The sequence below is a fragment of the Helianthus annuus genome, chromosome 17 (genome assembly GCF_002127325.2).
Source record: "Helianthus annuus cultivar XRQ/B chromosome 17, HanXRQr2.0-SUNRISE, whole genome shotgun sequence".
Taxonomy (NCBI): Eukaryota; Viridiplantae; Streptophyta; class Magnoliopsida; order Asterales; family Asteraceae; genus Helianthus; species Helianthus annuus.
The window spans coordinates 10177625-10199157 of NC_035449.2; the positions used below are offsets into that span (position 1 = coordinate 10177625).

Here is a 21533-nt window from a genome sequence, read left to right on the forward strand (position 1 = left end):
TTTAAATAACAAACTAAAACAATTTGATATATATTGACGATAACTTCTTTATATCATATATATGTATATGTATTAATATGATATAACAATTAATAATGAAATATAAATACAATTTAATAAATATAAGTTAATGTTATGTTTATAAATGGAAATTAAAATCCCCAAATTATATAAGCCCTAAATATTTTTTTCCCGCTGATTGTGTTTTGGCGCTATACCCTCCCATCTCTTTCGCTGTTCTATACTTGGTGGACGGAGTGGTGGTTTTAGGTAGTTTCCCTCTTTGTTTCAGAGCGACAACTTGCTGCTACAATTCAAAGTTCGATCAAAACTGGTAAGTTCTCATTTATTCCCTTCGCCAAGATATAAATCTCCATACTTTAATTAATCATCTCTAAGATTCGACTTCACTAACTAGGGCTGAGGACTGTGCGACTGCTACTAGTGGTTTTCCACCATCGGTAGGCTCTGAGTTGGTGGTTTTTGGTGGTGCTCCTTTACAACAGGTACGAATTGAACCCATCTCTGATTAAATCTTCACTTTTGAGGATCATATTGGCTTAATTTCAATGTGACATGTGTCTTTATTTTTGTGGATTTTGTTGTTATGAATTACGAAACACGCAAAGAACTATATTTTTGCTATCTGTATATGTTATTATTGATGATAATCTGACTGCTACTTGATTAGAATCGTCTGTCTATCTTTGGAAACATGTTGTACAATTTATTCTTATTGTTACCATTACAGTTATCGTGACCCATAAATAGCCCCAACAGAGCTTTAATAGTTGTACCAGCATGATCTTTTTCTTTGCCTTCTTTCATTAAAGACCGACAACAACACGGTCGAACTATTACCAAGCATTGTTTACACATCTTCATATCTACATTTTCCTGCAATTATCATAAACATCTGTACAACGTGCAAGCACATCTAAAAGTTATCAACATTATTTGATGTAATCATGTTTGGCCTCCAAATCATAGAGCTCGAGTTCTTCAGCCACATTGCCACTAGTCATGCATTAATTGGCCTTGTTACATGGTTGTAACGTGACCTTGACTATAGCTTTAGTAACGTTTGTCTCTGGTCCTTTTTCGTCCACCAACTCTAGTCGTACGGTTCTTGCATCTGTTGATGGACCTGTCATCTTTGGTGTATACTAAATGTGTCGGAAATGACAACTTAAAACCTATAAACTCCTAGGCTATGTCAAAAAACGTCAGCCCTAGTCTAGATAACAATCTATGAATGATCTTTATGAATTGTAACCATAAACTCTTCGGTTAAAACATAGTTGTTAATAGCGTTCATAGCGGGCGCTACAGCGGATATCATAGTGAAGAGCTCGTGTGTCGCTATCTGATTTTGGCGCCTAGTTTTTTTCTGTTTTTTTATCTGTTTTAATATAAATAGCGGGATTTTATAGGTATAGAATAGCGGGATTTTAGATTTCTGGTTAAATATACATATAAAATAGCATATTTGGATATAAATATACATTTCATGGCTATTACTAAGTAGCGTATGGGTAGCTTATCACTACCGTCCACTATTTGCTATTAACAACTATGCGTTAAAGCATATGAAAGGGTATGGAAGTTCCAGCATGCAGTTCAAACATGAGACAATTTTGACAGCTCAAATATGAAGGTATGCATGCATATGTGGAGCAATAATTGTTCCAAAAGATGCTTCTGATAGGAAAAAAAACACTGAGTTATACATTTTTTCAACAGAATATTTCAAATGTTATAAAATATTTTTTCCCTGCAAATTATGAACATATATCAAATTTGCGACCCATTTTTACTTGACGACGACGATAAAGACAGGATCGTAAAAATGTGTTAAACGGGTTAACCCGCCAACCCGACCCGTTAACCTAAACTGGTTCGCGGGTTCAACCTGAAACTGACCAGAACCCATTTAGACTAAACCTAAACCCGCGAATTTCGTGTATTCGGATCGTGTCAGAAATTCACACCCCTAATTCAATCCTTGTAGCCTGTTGTTAAATCTTGATATCTTTCTTGATCGATAACCGAACTACCAATGCAGTCTCGGTTCCTACTTGCTTTCTCAATCATTTAACACAAGAACCAATCGATTATTCTCCCCCCAATCATAAACAACCAGAAGTGTTTATACTTAGAGGATAATTTGACAGTTCAAGGGTTGAATTATCTGGACCTCCGTACAAAAATCAGACACCAAAGCTGTATAAATTTGAATATGATTAGGAACACATTTATCAATCGATTTATTTATCAAGATCTATTGTTGTTTTTAAGTCGGAAACTACCTGTTTAACATGTCGATTTAGTTGATTTTTATTTATTTGACCCGTTTAGTGATTTGAGAGTTAACATGACCTGAATAACCTGAAATTGGATAATATTATTCATGTTTATACCAATAATCTATATATTAAATTGGAAAATCCTAGAAATTGTGGAATTTTAGTATATATTTATTTGTATGTATAAGGTTAGTATGTATATGTGCATGTCTATGTGTTCTTTGTGTGTTAAGCTCTAATACTTGTTGGATTTGAGTTATAGAGGTATAAAAGTGTCGTCGGATAGAGAATGGATGTACGAGATGAGATTCAATAAACATAGTACTTTAAATATGCAATTTCAACAACGTGTCTCTGGTCCTTTTTCGTCCACCAACTCTTGTCGTACGGTTTTTGCATCTGTTGATGGACCTGTCATCTTTGGTGATTGACGCTCACCCTGAATTAATACATAATTCCACAGATTCTGATGCGCAACAACTGGTGATTGACAATGTAGCACCAGAGATGATTCTAGCAACCCTATCTAATCTTTCTTCTTCGACCTGATCTATTTTAAACATAAATGTACGTCATCTTCTTTATCACATTAAAATTAAAAGCTGGAACAACTTTTGATGCTCTTTATACATATTCTCGATAACCACCATGTCCAAGTGAAGTACCCTTCAAAAATTTCACAAGAAAACGACGGAAGGTTATATCTTTACCACTCAAGCAATATATCTTGCCTTGATATATGAGGATCCGAATAATCAATAGAACGTCCTGTAAATGCCGTATTTGCTGAAGAGGTACTCAAAATTATGTGATAGGGTCCTTGAACCTTGAGCAGCCGTATGAAACAAAGGTACCTGATGACTCTTGGTTCCTGTCACAGCTTGCGGCGATCATCTTTTCGTCTTCCATTGCCCACAACAAATGAGACGATGACCTTTTACTTCAGGTTCCTATCTCCTCTACCACCAGAACCAGCATTGAGGGTAGTTCTTTCGCCATACTTATCCTCTGTTGTGGGATGACACACAATTCCCATCTTCTCCTGTGGGCTTTTGCTCTGCCTCGTCTATTTCTCCTTGGTGTCTTCTTTGAGGCTGTCTTACTTTGGGATCCAGTGCTACTTTCTTACCAACTTGCTTTAACTTGCTGAGTTACATGGATTCATGACTGAACCCACAGCCCTTGTGTTTCCTTTCCACTATTCTTCTGATCCGACAAAGTCCCTACTAAACGTCTAAACCCTTGGTTCAATCTAGGGGTGCTAAACGGGTCATGTTCATGGGGTGGCGGGCCCAACCCGACCCGAACCCGAAAATTTCACACGAACCTAAACCCAACCCGAACCCGAAAATCATATCATACATATGAACCCGAACACAGCCAGAAGTTTTGTTGGTTGACCCAAACACGACCCGTTCAACCCGAATTTTTTAATTTTTTTTTAAATTAATATACTAAAATTAAAATTTACTTAAAAAACACAAATGTATATAACACAATTATATTTAAATTATAAAATTTTATGTTAATTTCTCTTTCTAAGTTATAATTATGGCATAAAATACACACCCCGTTTAATCTCTAACATAAAATAAACTGTAAAAAAATATAATATAAGATAAATGTGTTAAACGGGTTAACCCGCCAATACGACCCGTTAACCTAAACTGGTTCGCGGGTTCAACCTGAAACTTGACCCGAACCCATTTATATGTGCATGTCTATGTGTGGTCTTTGTGTGTTAAGTTCTAATACTTGTTGGGTTTGAGTTATAGATCTATAAAAATGTCATCGGATAGAGAATGGATGTACGGGATGAGATTCAATAAAGATGGTACTTTAAATATGCAATTTCAACAACGTGTTGATTATTTTCTGGATTTTGCATACGAACACGCAACGAACATTGAAGAGGAAACTATAGGCGGGGTCCAGAAGTTACTAATTAGATGCCCATGTAGTAAATGCAAAAACCGTTACTACAAGACGAGAAACGTTGTTGATTGTCATCTAACTTCACTAGGATTTATGAAAGATTATCAGCTATGGTACGCACATGGTGAATCTGAAGAGCCGATGGGCGTGGACCAATGTTCAAACCCCATACCGTCTCAGCATGTGGGTCAGGATGTTGTTGAAGATATTGGTGAATATACCGAATATGATCAAATGGTCATGGAATGCATGCACCAAGATCCAAATCAAGAAGCACATGCATTCTACCGTATGTTAGAGCAAGCTAATGAGCCTTTATGGGAGGGGTGCAAAGATGCTAGCACACTCTCTATCACCACCAGGTTATTGAATTGGAAATCAGACTGTAATATTTCGGACTCGACATTTGATAAACTACTTCCGATAATCAAAGACAATCTACCTGATGATAACAAGCTACCTAGAAACTTTTATGAGACCAAGAAGATGTTGAAGCCACTAGAGTTGCCATCACAAGTGATTCATGTGTGTCAAAACCATTGTATGCTATTCAATGGCCCGCATTCTGATCTGGATCGTTGTATAGTATGTAATGAATATAGATACAAGGAAAGAGGGAAAAAAGTGCCTAAGTTGGTGATGACTTACATGCCTATCGGACCAAGACTTCAAAGATTGTTTTATTCAAAAAAGACAGCCCAACATATGACTTGGCACGCAGATCGTAGTCCATCCGAAAAGATGAGTCATCCTAGTGAAGGTCGAGCCTGGCACCATTTTAACTCGGTTTTTTCTGATTTTGCAAAAGAGACACGCAATATTCGTCTTGGATTGTGTACAGATGGATTTAGTCCAAATAATGCAAGCGGGGCAAAGTATTCATGTTGGCCAGTGTTTATCACGGTGTACAACCTACCTCCTTGGTTGGCCTTGAAAGAGCAATATGTACAAATTCCTTTAATCATTCCCGGTCCAAATAATCCCCAACAAAATATTGACGTTTTTCTACAACCTTTGGTAGACGAGCTAAAACAGTTGTTCACACATGGCATTGAAACTTATGATGCCCATCGATGTGAGAATTTCAAAATGAAGGCCGTACTTTTATGGACCGTTAGTGACTTTCCGGCTTATGCGATGTTGTCCGGATGGAGCACACATGGTAAGTTAGCCTGCCCATATTGCTCGAATGAATCGGGATCATTCCGACTTCCGTTTGGAGGGAAACCATGTTGGTTTGACTGCCATAGACAACATCTTCCCGCAAAACATTGTTTTCGAAAAGATAAGACTAACTTTCGAAAAAACAAAATGGTTTCGCGTGTAAGAGATATTCCACAGCCAACCGGAGAAGAAATATGGCAGGTTATAAAAGAGTTTCCCATTGTTTATGATGGCAAACCCTATGGTACTGAAAGATATGAAAAACCGCCAGGTTTTGGGATTACACATAATTGGGTAAAAAGAAGCATCTTTTGGGAACTTCCGTATTGGAGTAAGTTGTTAATCCGACATAATCTCGACGTGATGCATATCGAAAAGAATGTATTTGACAATCTGTTTCACACAATCATGGGCACCAACACATCCAAAGACAAAGACAATATGAAGGCAAGGCAAGACATGGAGCGTATTTGTGACCGATTTCATTTAAACCCCACATGTGATAACAACGGAAAGATGACTAAAAATAGGGGAAATTACACTCTGTGAAAAGATGACGTTAAAAAAGTTTGTGCTTGGTTGAAGAAGGTAAAATTTCCAGACGGGTATGCATCAAATATAGGGAGTTGTGTAAACATGAAAGACAACACTTTTCATGGTTTTAAAAGCCATGACTGTCATGTGTTTATGCAATGGTTGCTTCCACTCGCTATTTGAGGTTTTGTCTCAAAAGAGACATATGAGGCTGTAACAGAGTTGTGCATGTTCTTTCGAGTCTTATGCTCAAAATCGTTGCATGTAGATGACTTGATTAACATGAAGCGCACTATTGTTATAACAGTATGCAAGTTGGAGAAAATTTTCCCTCCTAGTTTCTTTGATTCTATGGAGCACCTAGTCATACATCTAGCTGATGAAGCTCTTCTTGGTGGTCCGGTACAATACAGGTGGATGTACCAATACGAAAGGTAATAACATTTTTTCATCTTATGAATTAAATATATATTTTTTTTAATTTTGTTCATAATTCTTAACACATATCTCAATAATTTCTAAATGTAGGAAGCTTGGCTTAATGAAAAGAAGAATCAGAAACAAATCAAAGGTTGAGGGTTCAATGGTGAAGGAACATCTAGTGAATGAAATCGCCACCTATTGTTCTCTATACTTTGACTCAACGATTGAGACACGCCATAATCGAGAGCCACGAAATTTCGCACCGCAACATCTCAGCTCTTCGAGTGGAGGCTCTAAACTAAGCGTATTTGTCGTTCCATCGAGACGATTACATCAAAAGGGTGGAACACGGAGGCATATGAGTAATGAAGAACTTAAAAAGGTGCACACATATGTTCTTCTAAATTGTGTAGAAGTTTACCCTTATATCGACAAATTTGATGAAGTGGCACCACAACTGTATCCGGACGAACCAGAATTCCTTCTTAGAGATAACCATTTTGCTGAATGGTTTGAAAATCACGTAAGTAAATCCAATTAACTCTTTATGATTGATGTTAGTGCATCGTTTAGCAACATGTTCCGTGTGTGTTTTTCATTGTAGGTAATGAATGGCTTAATTGATGGAAGCACTCGACATTTGGAAATTTTAGCAAGACAACCATCAATGTACGCTCAATCACACAATGGGTACTTTGTAAATGGTTATAAGTTTCACACCCAGAAGCATGGTAAGGGACTTGTGACCCCAAACTGTGGTGTATGTGTGAGAGGGGAAACGTATAACGCCGAAGAGTCTGACTACTACGGCTTAGTGGACGAGATATTAGAACTTAAGTATAATGGCAAGGAACCTCAAATTGTGGTAGTGTTTAAATGTACATGGTTTGATAACAACCTGGGTGTAATAGTTAACAAAAATAAGCTTGTTGATGTTAAACACAAGTTTCATCTTCCAGGTGATGACAAGTTTATCTTGGCATCACAGGCAGAACAAGTTTTTTACACTTCATACCCTGCCGTGACACGTGATACGAAAGATCTATGGCCGGTTGTGAAGACAAAATCCCGTCACATTTATGATCTCACTACACCTGAAACTGATGTCACCAATGATGGTAACACGACATCACACGATTTTCTTCAAACTGATGAACGGTTCGAGTTACCGAATGCGGTAACTCGGAGTGATCCCTTAGACCGGGTTACATTTCATGATGATGATGATGACGGTTGTGATGATGATGATGCAAACGTTTATTCTGACCACTCTTTAGATGAAGATGAACATGATTGTTAGGAACATAAATTGTTTGTTGTATACTTGTTATTATTTGAGATACATCATATGGTATGTACATTGTATATTTTTTTTCCTATCATAGAGTTTGTGAATCTTATATATATTATCTAACCAAATCTGTTCAATTAAATGCAGGCTATATACAATATGAATGCTGGTAAAGATAATACAAGTCGTGGTGGTGGTCGTGGTAGTGGTGTTGGTAGTGGTCTGCGTGGAGGAAAGACAAAACAAGTTTCAAGGAAACGCATTGATTGTGGCATTGTTATTCGGGAGCCTGATCTTAGTAGAGGTGATGGTGATGCTGTTTCTGGGAGACAAAGATCTGTAGGTCCCTTTTTCACGGAGGATAACGAACCTAAACCTTGTTATACAAACCTACTAGCGAGTGCGGAATCCCAGCTAGCAAGCAAACCGAGTTAGTAGCAAGTAGAGAAACAAACACACAAGTTCACCGATTAACACAACTTGTATTAATGCAATGAGGGTTCGGTTACAAGCTCAATGTTTACAGAAATGTTCTATAAACTCTCAAAGTGTGTGAGTGTTTCGGACAGGATGCTCTCAGCTGTGTGTCTCTCTGTGTGACTTTTCTGTGTGCATCAGTCTTAAACTCAACACTGCATGGGTATATATATACCCAGCCTAGCATGTCTGATCGAAGGATCTGATAGATGGTCCGAAGGATCATCTATCGAAGACCAAGTATTCGAAAGATCATCAAGGACATCGAAAGATTACCTTTCGAGGTCTATGATTCGAACCATATCTTTCGATGAGGTCGAAGGATCCACATTATCCTTCGACCTCTTATCCTTCGACACAGTACATCTTTCAACTGTTGACTAAGTCAAACCAGGAGGACGGTTGACTTTGTCAACTTACAGGACTGACAAGGACATCGTTTACATACAGACCGAATACAGACAAAGTACAGACACAAGTGCACCAACAAACTCCCCCTTGGCTGTAGCTTTGTCTTTATCTTCTATAGTTGTAGACTCGTCTCGAATTTCGACGGTCTTTGGTCTTCGAGTTCTCAAAAACTGATGTCCCTTCAAGTCTTCATTGTCGGAGGATCTTCAAAGTCTTCACGTCTTGAAAGCAGAGAGTGTATCAACAAACTACCCGTATCATATAGGAAGTGTGTTGACAAACTCCCCCTTAACATAAGCTCCCCCTTGAGTTATGCTCGTGAATGACTTGATCTTTACGAAGTGAGATCCTTGTGGTGTTGATGATGGCCAGCGGCAACTCGATCATCTTCATCAGTTGAGTGCCTTCACGTCATGTCTTGATTCCAGAGCTTGTCATCGACCATGTTCTCCTAGCCTTTAGAATCTGCACATGCAAGAAATCTAAACGCGTAATGAGAACAACTGCTTGGAATATAGTTAGCATAAACAAATGACACACGGATGACCATGTCACAATCAAACACCGTCCGACAGTCTGAAAGTTTTTCAAATTTATCAATTTCAGATTTTAACTTTCAAAACATGCAAATTTTGACCGTTTATGAAGATTTAGTCAGTTCGGTTTTCAGTCAGGTTTCAGGTAACGAAGACTTGAGCTCCAACATCGTACGATCGAAAATAAAGTAGAAAGAAAATCTTTTTGGCTTTTATAAAGTTTATATTAAAACAAGCCTAAAATCTTTTTGGTATTTTTGAAATTAAAAGACAACAATTTAAAATCCTTTGAGTGTTATCAAACGACATCACCGCTAATGTCGTGCTGATATGCACCAAACGACGAAACTGTTTAAAAGAAATAATAACAGTTAATAACAGTTAAGCAGTACATAAATATTTACAGACATTCTTTTTGCGAGTTTCGAGGGTAAGAGAATCATATCAGTGTACGGTCATGCCAAAACACTCTTGTTGTTCAGTTAGTTAACATTAAGATAAGCATCCTATAACAATTATCGGTATTGTTGTCCACTTAAGCTCAACTTATCAGATGTAATCATGGCGAGGGGATACGTTAAGGTATGATTTATACTTACCGACCGGTGTTCATCCACATCACGACACATTCCCGTATCAAGGTATGCACGAGAGTTCATCTTACCGGTGAGTATACCGATTATCATCTGTTTGACCGTATAAATTGTGAGATACTCACTTATTTTGATTTGAAAACAAGTCCTATGTGATATAATCACTTATTGATGAGGAACTTGATTTTCGTATGCATGAGGGCACAGGTGCAAGTCCGTGAACAGGTCAGTACTTCCGTACAGCAGAGAGACGAACTTGACACCCGGATAAATGTGATATTTTATCACTTATTTGATATGGACATGTGATTGTTTATCACTTATTGAGGTCGAATGCAGTATGTATTATGTACACGTATGTATAGTATCATGGAAGATCTAGACTTGCGTCCCCGTTATTTTTCGGTAAAAGATACAACCATGATACCCAGATGATAAGCAGCATAAAGACCGAATATCTCAGAACCTCGGCAATCTATCAAACGAAATTTCGGTACTAAGACCATATGCCAATGAATGGTTCCCACCTGGTCTTCAGTCGATTAAGATTTATATCACCCTGCACACTTTAAAATGATTGTGAGCCTACTGATACATCTTATATAGAGCTGCTTATCGTTTTTCATTTAATGTTTAAAGAGGTATGGATAGACCACTGATGTACTATCATTTTCTCTTTTGCTCGCCAGGAAACTCATTTTTGTTTTTCTATTGTTTTTGTGTTTTTGAAATTTTTCGATGTTTTTGGATTTTCAGATTTTTGGATTTACTCCCCCTAAAATCAATAAACTAAGACAAATTTAAAACACAAAGGTATTTACAAAAATGATTTTCCGATGTTGGTTTTACTCTTGCTTGACCTTAATGCCGTTTACCAATAATAAGAAATCAAATCTAGATTTGTCAAAAGCTTTGGTAAATAAGTCGGCACGTTGGTCATCGGTGTGGACCTTAACAACATCGATTAGCCTTTTCTCAAAGCAATCACGTATGAAGTGATATTTGATTTCGATGTGTTTGGTCTTTGAATGCTGCACAGGATTTTTAGTGATATCTAAAGCAGCAGAATTATCAACGTAAATAGGAGTAGTTAGGAATTCAAAACCGTAGTCCCGCATTTGTTGTTGAATCCAAAGAACTTGGGAGCAACAACTTGAGGCAGCAATGTATTCAGCTTCGCATGTTGATGTAGCTACACACGTCTGCTTCTTGCACTGCCATGTGACTAGGCGATTTCCTAAGAACTGACATCCAGCCGTTGTGGATTTACCGTCGATTTTGCATCCGCCAAAATCAGAATCACTGAAAGCTACCAATTCAAAGTTATTATCCCTAGGGTACCACAGACCGGTGTCAGGGTACGCCTTCAAATAACGAAAAATCCTGGAGTAATTCCGTGATTAGTTGGCAATGGGGTACCAATGGGCGTTGCATCAGACATCTGGAACCGGCTCAAGATGTCACCAACATATTTAGTCTGATGGATGAATATCCCAGACTCCGTTTGTTGTACTTGTAGGCCCAAGAAGAAAGTCATTTCCCCCATAGCACTCATCTCGAATTTATCCTGCATAATGCGCTCGAATTCCCTACACAAGACATCATTAGTAGAACCAAAAATAATGTCATCAACGTATACCTGTACCAGAAGAAGATCTCCATCTTGTTCCTTGATGAAAAGAGTACAGTCGATAAGACCTCTACGAAAACCGTTCTCCAGCAGATAGTGAGATAAGGTTGCATACCAAGCTCGCGGTGCTTGATGAAGACCATAAAGAGCTTTGTTTAGCAACCAAACCCGATCGGGATGGATAGGATCTTCAAAACCTGGAGGCTGTTCGACGTACACCTCTTCTTCAACCACACCATGTAAAAATGCACTTTTCACGTCCATCTGATAAACCTTGAATCCTTTGAAGGACGCATAGGCTAGAAAGATTCGAATTGCTTCGAGACGTGCCACTGGTGCATAGACTTCGTTGTAGTCGATCCCTTCAATCTGACGAAAACCCTGAACGACTAAACGTGCTTTGTTTCGGATAACAACTCCGCGGTCATCCTTTTTGCATTTGAAAACCCAACGGGTACCAATCTTCTTGTATCCAGCAGGTTTCTCTACGAGTTTCCAGACACCCAGCTTCTGGAACTGTTGCAGTTCTTCCTGCATTGCTTCAACCCAAGCGTTATCTTTCAAGGCTTCTTTCCATGTTCTTGGTTCTTCCTGTGAGACATAACACGCGAAGGACCAGTCGTTTTGTTGCCCGGATTCTCGAATAGCTGCATACAAGCCTGCATTGTTGTTGTTTCGCAACATGTTTCTTGTTTGAACGCCACTCTGCACATTTCCAATGATGTTTTGTTGAGGATGGGTATTATGAATTCTTGTTTCTGGATTATCTGGAACTGGAACATTTATACCCAGATTGTTGAGATTAAGATCAACAACCAAATCAAGACCCGGAATTGACGAAGAGGATGATGCAGTAGCCTCAGCTGTTCTATGGGCATCTACTGGAGGAGTACCCTCTGAAGTACCATGAACTGCTGTTGTAGGAGCTTCCTGATCTGCATCTAGAAATTCATCATCCTCTGAAGATTCGTTCAATTCGTTTGCATCATGAAAATCCTCATTGTTGAGAGTATTATTGTTCACCGAAGAAGATGGTTCTTGATTAACAAGAATTGGACGAACCACCGGTGAAACTGTTGCATTGTCACTCTCGAAAAACATCCTAGCCGCAGCATTTTCTTCAACGGCTTCAACATTGATCGAATTGAAAAAGTCATCATACTCAAACATCCAAGGTTGACCCGGATTTTTGACTGGCAAGGTGTGCCTTTGTACTCTGACCTCAGACCATTCCTCGACCCTTTTAGTCTCTAGATTCCAGACTCGTAAGTTAGGGGTGGCATACCCAAGAAAGTATCCATCAATTGCTCTTGCCCCAAACTTTCCATTAGGATCGATGATTGTGCATGGAGCTCCAAACGGTTCTAGATAAGACAAATCTGGTTTCCGTTTTTGAAGAAGCTCAAAGCAGGTCTTGTTGTGTCTTTTGACTGTAAGGACTCTGTTCAATGTGTAACATGCAGAGGCCACAGCTTCAGTCCAGAATGGAATGGGCAACTGTGACTCTACCAACATTGTCCTAGCAGTCTCGATCAATGTGCGGTTCTTACGTTCAGCGACACCATTCTGTTGAGGAGTATAAGCTGCACTAAACTCATGAAGAATACCCTTTGAAGTGCAGAACTCCGCCATGGAATGATTCTTAAATTCAGTACCATTGTCGCTACGTATCCGCCTAACCTTCAACTTATACAAATTCTCAATCTGAATGATCAAGTTTTTGATGATGCCAAAGGTTTCATTCTTGTGTGCCATGAACGCAACCCAAGAAAATCTTGAATAATCATCAGTAACCACGAGGCAGTATTGATCACCCCGAATACTCTTGTGCTTGACAGGACCGAACAAATCCATGTGCAAGCGTTCAAGAGGAACTGCCACCGTGTTGATCTTCTTTGTAGGGTGCTTCTTCTTTGTTTGCTTTCCTTTCTGGCACGAAACACAGACGTCTTGAAGATGGAAATTTTTGAGGGGAACACCATTCACCAATTCACTTGAAACCAAATGATTCATTTTGCGTAAGTGAATGTGACCCATTCGTCTGTGCCAAGAGATAGTGTCTTTTTCTGTGGCTTTGGAAACGAAACAAGTTGCTTGTGCAGACGTAGTAATAGCTTGGCTCATGTCAAGGACGTACAAATCATTTATCCTTGGAGCCGACAAGAGAATCCATTCTTTTGGAATTTTGAAGCCGGGTTTCAGCACATAACATCCATTAGCATCAAAGTGTACTGAAAATTTCTTGTCACAAATTTGAGAAACACTAAGAAGATTGTGATCAAGTTGTTGCACAAAATTGATCTTGTCAAAGCTGACAATCCCGTTAGATATCATTCCTTCACCCGTTATATATCCACCCTTATCTCCAGCAAAAGCAACATAACCTCCTCTAATAGATTTAACGTCGTAGAGAAGCTTTATGTCGCCTGTCATGTGCCTGGATGCCCCACTATCAACAATCCAGTGACTACTGATAGTTCCTCCTGAAGCACCCTGCACATGAACTCAAATGAATTAGTTGGAGATGGGGACCCAAGCCATTGTGGTCTTGGGTCTTCCATTTTCATCAATGACAATAACTTCTTGTCTTTGATGGTTGGTGAATTGTGATGGTCCCCCTGATTCAGTAACCGATTTAGGTTTCCATGTCTGTTTTGTTTTACCAGTATCTTTCTTTAATACATACTTTCTTTAATACATACTGCATTCGACCTCAATAAGTGATAAACAATCACATGTCCATATCAAATAAGTGATAAAATATCACATTTATCCGGGTGTCAAGTTCGTCTCTCTGCTGTACGGAAGTACTGACCTGTTCACGGACTTGCACCTGTGCCCTCATGCATACGAAAATCAAGTTCCTCATCAATAAGTGATTATATCACATAGGACTTGTTTTCAAATCAAAATAAGTGAGTATCTCACAATTTATACGGTCAAACAGATGATAATCGGTATACTCACCGGTAAGATGAACTCTCGTGCATACCTTGATACGGGAATGTGTCGTGATGTGGATGAACACCGGTCGGTAAGTATAAATCATACCTTAACGTATCCCCTCGCCATGATTACATCTGATAAGTTGAGCTTAAGTGGACAACAATACCGATAATTGTTATAGGATGCTTATCTTAATGTTAACTAACTGAACAACAAGAGTGTTTTGGCATGACCGTACACTGATATGATTCTCTTACCCTCGAAACTCGCAAAAAGAATGTCTGTAAATATTTATGTACTGCTTAACTGTTATTAACTGTTATTATTTCTTTTAAACAGTTTCGTCGTTTGGTGCATATCAGCACGACATTAGCGGTGATGTCGTTTGATAACACTCAAAGGATTTTAAATTGTTGTCTTTTAATTTCAAAAATACCAAAAAGATTTTAGGCTTGTTTTAATATAAACTTTATAAAAGCCAAAAAGATTTTCTTTCTACTTTATTTTCGATCGTACGATGTTGGAGCTCAAGTCTTCGTTACCTGAAACCTGACTGAAAACCGAACTGACTAAATCTTCATAAACGGTCAAAATTTGCATGTTTTGAAAGTTAAAATCTGAAATTGATAAATTTGAAAAACTTTCAGACTGTCGGACGGTGTTTGATTGTGACATGGTCATCCGTGTGTCATTTGTTTATGCTAACTATATTCCAAGCAGTTGTTCTCATTACGCGTTTAGATTTCTTGCATGTGCAGATTCTAAAGGCTAGGAGAACATGGTCGATGACAAGCTCTGGAATCAAGACATGACGTGAAGGCACTCAACTGATGAAGATGATCGAGTTGCCGCTGGCCATCATCAACACCACAAGGATCTCACTTCGTAAAGATCAAGTCATTCACGAGCATAACTCAAGGGGGAGCTTATGTTAAGGGGGAGTTTGTCAACACACTTCCTATATGATACGGGTAGTTTGTTGATACACTCTCTGCTTTCAAGACGTGAAGACTTTGAAGATCCTCCGACAATGAAGACTTGAAGGGACATCAGTTTTTGAGAACTCGAAGACCAAAGACCGTCGAAATTCGAGACGAGTCTACAACTATAGAAGATAAAGACAAAGCTACAGCCAAGGGGGAGTTTGTTGGTGCACTTGTGTCTGTACTTTGTCTGTATTCGGTCTGTATGTAAACGATGTCCTTGTCAGTCCTGTAAGTTGACAAAGTCAACCGTCCTCCTGGTTTGACTTAGTCAACAGTTGAAAGATGTACTGTGTCGAAGGATAAGAGGTCGAAGGATAATGTGGATCCTTCGACCTCATCGAAAGATATGGTTCGAATCATAGACCTCGAAAGGTAATCTTTCGAGGTCCTTGATGATCTTTCGAATACTTGGTCTTCGATAGATGATCCTTCGGACCATCTATCAGATCCTTCGATCAGACATGCTAGGCTGGGTATATATATACCCATGCAGTGTTGAGTTTAAGACTGATGCACACAGAAAAGTCACACAGAGAGACACACAGCTGAGAGCATCCTGTCCGAAACACTCACACACTTTGAGAGTTTATAGAACATTTCTGTAAACATTGAGCTTGTAACCGAACCCTCATTGCATTAATACAAGTTGTGTTAATCGGTGAACTTGTGTGTTTGTTTCTCTACTTGCTACTAACTCGGTTTGCTTGCTAGCTGGGATTCCGCACTCGCTAGTAGGTTTGTATAACAAGGTTTAGGTTCGTTATCCTCCGTGAAAAAGGGACCTACAAGTTTGGGGTTAAAGGTGATCCTTCGAAGATAGATCAATTGACCTTTCAAACAGTAGCCTGATCCTTCACTGATGTGAAATGACCTTTCGAACAGATAACTGATCCTTCGAAGTATGAAGATGTCCTTCGAAGTATGAAGATATCAAGAACTTCAAGAACACAGCTACTGGGTAAAATTTGCAGATTTGATGAAAACATTTGTACACGAATTTTGATGAAGAAAACTTGAACTTTTAGGAGAAAAACATAAAACCCAACACTCGTTTTATCACAGATCTGAATATTCGGGTTCAGATCTGAGTTTTTCTCATTTTCACCATTTTTACATCTTGAACAAAAACCCACAAAAATCACAGATCTAGAGCACATGTGACTTAGTAAACGGTTAGTTTTACTAAATCGGGCACCATGGCTCTGATACCAATTGTAGGTCCGTGTTTCGGGATCCAATCCGTGATTTTCATGTTTATGTTCAAAGATGGAAGAGATAAAGAGATGATAAACAAACAACTTTTGCATTAATCCGGTAGTAAAACATTACAAGTCGGCCCGATTACATGGAAACCGAACTAATACCAAAGAAGTATACATCCAGGGAGAAATCAAGTGGTGATTTCTCCCGGTGAGGACTCAAACCTCTTATCACTCTCTAGCACACACTTGTGCTCTCACTCTTGTGTTGCAAATGACAAGGTGTTGGTATTTATACCAAACACAGGTTGCACGGTCGAAGGATAACACTGACTGGTCGATAGATCATCTGTCGACCATCCAGATTTCGAAAGATACACACATGCCTCGAAGGATACCATATCCTTCGAGGTCCATCTTCATCCTTCGATGGGTATCTTTCGAGCTCATCGAAGGATATCAACAATCCTTCGATGCCCTATCCTTCGACACCAATTATACAACCATTATTTGTCCGGCAAACACACACGGTCAACCGAATAACCCTCTTGTTTGACCACTTCAAACGAGCGGGTCTATACACGTTCGATAGACCGTTTCACTAACTATTACAAATTCAGCGTAAAATAATAACTAATCTATTCGACAAGCATCGGACACAAAATCTGCATCAACAAGATCCCAAAAGTTGGATCCAAAACATCCCAATGGGAAGGCAACTGTTGAGAAACCTACTATATGGACTAAAGGGCCGTATTTGATGGTACGACCTCCAAAAGGTCCTTCAATTTCATACCGCAGAGGTGTAAGGGGCAGTTATCATCGTATGGGTGAGGGTGATCCAATGGCTGATTTAGGTGGGACGTTAAATAGTTTGTCAGCAGATATTCTTGATGATAGGGATGGTACAACGTTACAAGATTTGTCACGTGATATCCTTGATGATGGCGACAATGGTAATCAATATAAATTACTAATTTTTTATTAGTTATCATTTTATTAATTACTATTTTTAACTTTTTAGATGATGATGATGCTGGTGACGATGGTGATGATGGTTACAATGGTGACGATGGTGATGGTGTCAGCGAGGACGATGACAACTTTGAGGGTGACGGTGACGACTTTGAGGGTGGTGATGACGACTTCGAGGGTGGTGGTGACGGTGATGGGAGGCAATTCATACAAAGCAATGGGAAAAAGTATGTTTCTAGTTTAATATTTTAATTTATATTGTTTATTGATGTTATAAAGTAGTATTAGTAGTAGGGTTGTGCAACGGTTCCGAACCGGGAACCGTTACACTCTAAATACAAGAACTGGATCATTTAAAAACTGGTTCGGTTCGGAACCGGGTTAAACGGTTTGGGTGTAAACGGTTCTTGTCAGAACCTATTGTCAATTAAGTCTCAAAATTAACAAGTAAATAAAAACAATCAAACCATTCAAAACGTATAACTGAATGACTTATGTTTGGTGTGTGTCGTTTTCACTAGAATCCATGAATTCTATTGAAAGATCAAGGCAAAAGAGGACACAAGGTTTTCAAACAATGCTGCAGAATTTAAAACCGACTTTAAGAGGCCATATCTTGGTCATTTCGAAACCTTTTTGAGCGGGTTTTAGCCTAAAATGTAGTACTTTGAGCGGATTATTCACCCAAAAAGTTTCGTAACTTTTCAATACCATTTGAGCCCCGAAAAACTGTTCGCAAAACTGAATGTCAAAGCTGTCAGATTTGGACAGATTTTGCATCAAAACAGCCAGCTTTGGACAAATTGTGCATTAATTTTAAGGTCTACTAGGAAGCCTCATATTGTATACTATAGTTACTTAGATTCATGCGGGTAAACTATGATCTGTTTTGCATGTTTTAGCATGTATACTATACTGATTCTCAAATATCTTTTCAATATTTTAGGTTTGTAGACTCAAAGGTACATAGACGTGTAAAGGAAATACTTGAACAATGTCTTGATGGAGATTGGGTCACGTTTAAAACGATCCCCCAAAATGTAAAGACGCGCATGTTTGACCGCTTCCGGGTAATTTATCAATTATTTATTTGTATATGTTATGATTATATGTATTGTTTATTGCATTTTTATTTTTGTTTTTGTTTTTGTAGACTATGTATAGATGGGATCCAAAAGCACACCAGAGCATACGTCATTCGTTTATTTGTGTGCTCAAGGATCGATTTAGAGGCATAATGAGCGATATGAGGAAAAGTTCTAAAAAGAAAGCTTTAAAGGCGAGGGAACGTATTCCCGATGTCGGATACAATTTTGAGATACAATGCAAATATCCGCCCAATGGAGTGCCTCGTAGGAAATGGGAACGTATGTGTATGGTAAGGGTTTTAATAATTTACATTTTTTGGCTTAATTATTTTTATGTATTAATTATATATATATTACCACTATAGTCTTGGAGCACTAAAGATTGGGAAAAGAAGTCCAAAGCAGGGAGAGAAAACCGGAAGAATGACTTATGTCGTCATACAGGCGGGTCCAAAGGGTTTGACGAACACCGTCGCAACTTGGTAAGCTAATCATATTATTACTTTTAGAAACCTATATAAACAATTAGAACTTATAAATTACATTGCATCTTTTTATGTAGGAAAAAATAAAGGGTAAAAAGGTTGGATTCGCGGAAGTATTACTTCATACCCACGCCACCAAAGAGTGTAAAAAGAGATTAAATGATGGGGAGATCAATGCAAATGACTATGATAAGTTACAGTTTGTTACCGATCGTTCAAAACGTTCATATGTAAGTTATCTTTTATCATTTATTTATAATTATTGTATCATCTTTTAGTACAATATCAAGCCATTTGTTTTGATAAACTGTAGGTCTCTTATATGAAAAAACTTGAAAATAAGTATGGGAACACGGATTGCGATGATATGGAAGTGTGGGAGAGTCTGCATCCCGAGTGTCAGGGTCGTCAGTTGTTTGGGGTAGGATCTTCTGATCCACATTTTGTGTTGACTGGAACAACATCTTCCACAGCTAGTGTGTCAGATACCCGACAATTGCATGAGGTAATGTTACTGTTATTATTGTGTGTATATATATGTATGAATGTATCAGACTAGTGTGTGCTATCCAGTGGCGGAACCAGAAAATTTTAACCGGAGGGTCAATATATACGTAGACACACACTCATCTGCTAGTGTATAATAATAATAATAAAAATTTTACCGATATAAAAAAATTTAAAAATTGAAACTTGATAAATTAATAAATCTTGACATTCTCTAAACTAAATGAAAATTATTAAATTTAAAAATTGTTACCAGAACAAATTAATAAATCTTGACAATGTCTAAACTAACTGAAAATTATTAAATTTCTAAATTGTTAACATTCTCCTAAAAGATAGACCCACACTTTAAAATATTATTATCATTGTTGTTTAATATTACACTTTTGAAAAGAAAGAGAACACAGTATAAGTATTTGACAGCTGCCAATGATGGCCAGCCCAGCTGGTCGGAGGTGTGAGGGTTTACTCACTTGGTCTCAGGTTCGATCCTGGGGTCAGTGAGGTTCCCACACGGGAGGGAGCTGGAGAATTAAGGGGGGCTGGCGTTTCGACCGGTACGGAAGGCGCTTAACTGCGGACCGTGCGAGGTTCGAACCCAGGGAGGCTGGCAACGCGCCAGCCGGTGGATCAACTGGTCTGCAGCTGTCCAAAAAAAATGTATTTGACAGCTAATAGTGCCCAGGCTTTTTTTATTGGATGTACATCGTCTTCTTTATCCACTTTATCCTTCTCTGTAACTATGGCGTATATCATAATTACTCAAATGACCATTTTTTTGCCCTACGCCCTTCATCTTTCTTCTTTTGCACTTCATTTATTGCTCAACTAAAAATTAGGGGGTTCATAATACGAAAACCCACTGGATGACATATTAAAGCTTGCATAGCCGGCCGGCGGCCGGAGGGTCAACGGACCCTCATGTGCTATCTAATATATACATGTATGTTTGTTTGGGTCATTTTTTTGGATTGACCCGTTACTTGTTAATATCTGCTAATTATATTCGTTTTAACAAACTGTAGCTCCAAAAAGTTCAAGCTGAACTAGAAAAGGAACGAGAGGCTCGACAAAACATTGAAGCCCGTTTTGAACAATTTGAACAAGAGCGGGAACAAGAAAGGGTTGAACGTGAACGAGAGCGGGAACAAGAACGTGTTGAACGTGAACGAGAGCGGACCGAACATGCTCGATGGCAGAAATACATGGAAGCAAAGTTTAATAAATTCGGAAAAAAGTAATTTTTTTATGTATGTTAAAGATCATGTAGTTTTGTTACAAAAACGTGCATTTTGTTTTTTATTCTAAGACTACATGTTTTTTTTTTTGTTGGAATCTTTAGGATTTTCTGCAATTTATTTAAAAGAATTTGGTTTTCAATTTTTTTGTTTTAATAATATTAATTTGATTTATAAAATAATGGGAATGGGAATTTTGTCAGTAAGTTTAAAGGAATTTATTTTATTTTTTAAAACCGTGGGAATTTTGTCACCGAGTAAATTTAAAAACCGTGAGAATTTTGTCACAAATTTTAAATAATGATTGTTAGAAGCGTGGGAACTTTGTCACAACATTTATCTCAAAACCGTAGGAATTTTGTCGCCAAATTAAAATATTTAAAATATATTAAAAATATATGTTTTGTGACAAATTTGTTGTTAAATAGAAAGAAAAAGTTTATAACAAACTTTGTGGGAATGTTGACGCAAATCTTCCGACAAGTTCGGTTTGTGGGAACATTGCCAGAAATTTTGTAGGAAAATTGTCGCTCATGCCATTTCCGACGATGTTTTTTCACACCAAAAGAATTCGTGGGAAATTTGTTGCTACTACTTGTTTCCCACAAATTTGCCACAAAATACGCCGTGAGAAAAGACTTGATACACAACCTGCCAGAGATCAAATCAATAGTATCTCTGAAGTTACATAGAACACTAACATTTATTTCGTATTTACATTGCTTAACACAAAACTCCAACTCTATTTATAGTTTAATCTATTTTCGTGCTAATTAGCAGTAAAACACTATGTTATGGCTGTTCTATTT

The 21533-nt window shown here is 38.2% G+C and overlaps 2 protein-coding genes across 3 annotated transcripts; both read left to right on the plus strand.

Annotated features, from left to right (window-relative positions):
- The first annotated feature begins 199 nt into the window (after nt 1–199).
- On the plus strand, nt 200–20811 carry LOC110922500. The gene is made up of 11 exons (XM_022166793.2): nt 200–334; nt 419–506; nt 7801–7988; nt 17110–17387; nt 17456–17633; nt 18353–18476; nt 18560–18784; nt 18860–18976; nt 19057–19209; nt 19293–19484; nt 20512–20811. The coding sequence occupies exons 3-11, from the start codon at nt 7813–7815 to the stop codon at nt 20725–20727; spliced, it is 1659 nt and encodes a 552-aa protein (XP_022022485.2). The 5' UTR covers nt 200–334; nt 419–506; nt 7801–7812; the 3' UTR covers nt 20728–20811.
- Nucleotides 4023–7704, plus strand: LOC110922501. 2 transcript variants are annotated; one of them, XR_004886128.1, is made up of 3 exons: nt 4023–6373; nt 6468–6885; nt 6967–7704. XR_004886128.1 is itself a non-coding variant. In XM_022166794.2 (3 exons), the coding sequence occupies exons 1-3, from the start codon at nt 6168–6170 to the stop codon at nt 7660–7662; spliced, it is 1320 nt and encodes a 439-aa protein (XP_022022486.1). In that variant the 5' UTR covers nt 5973–6167; the 3' UTR covers nt 7663–7693. The 2 variants fall into 2 exon arrangements, 1 of the variants encoding a protein (XP_022022486.1); XM_022166794.2 differs by having other exon boundaries at nt 5973–6373; nt 6967–7693.
- Nucleotides 20812–21533: the final 722 nt, after the last annotated feature.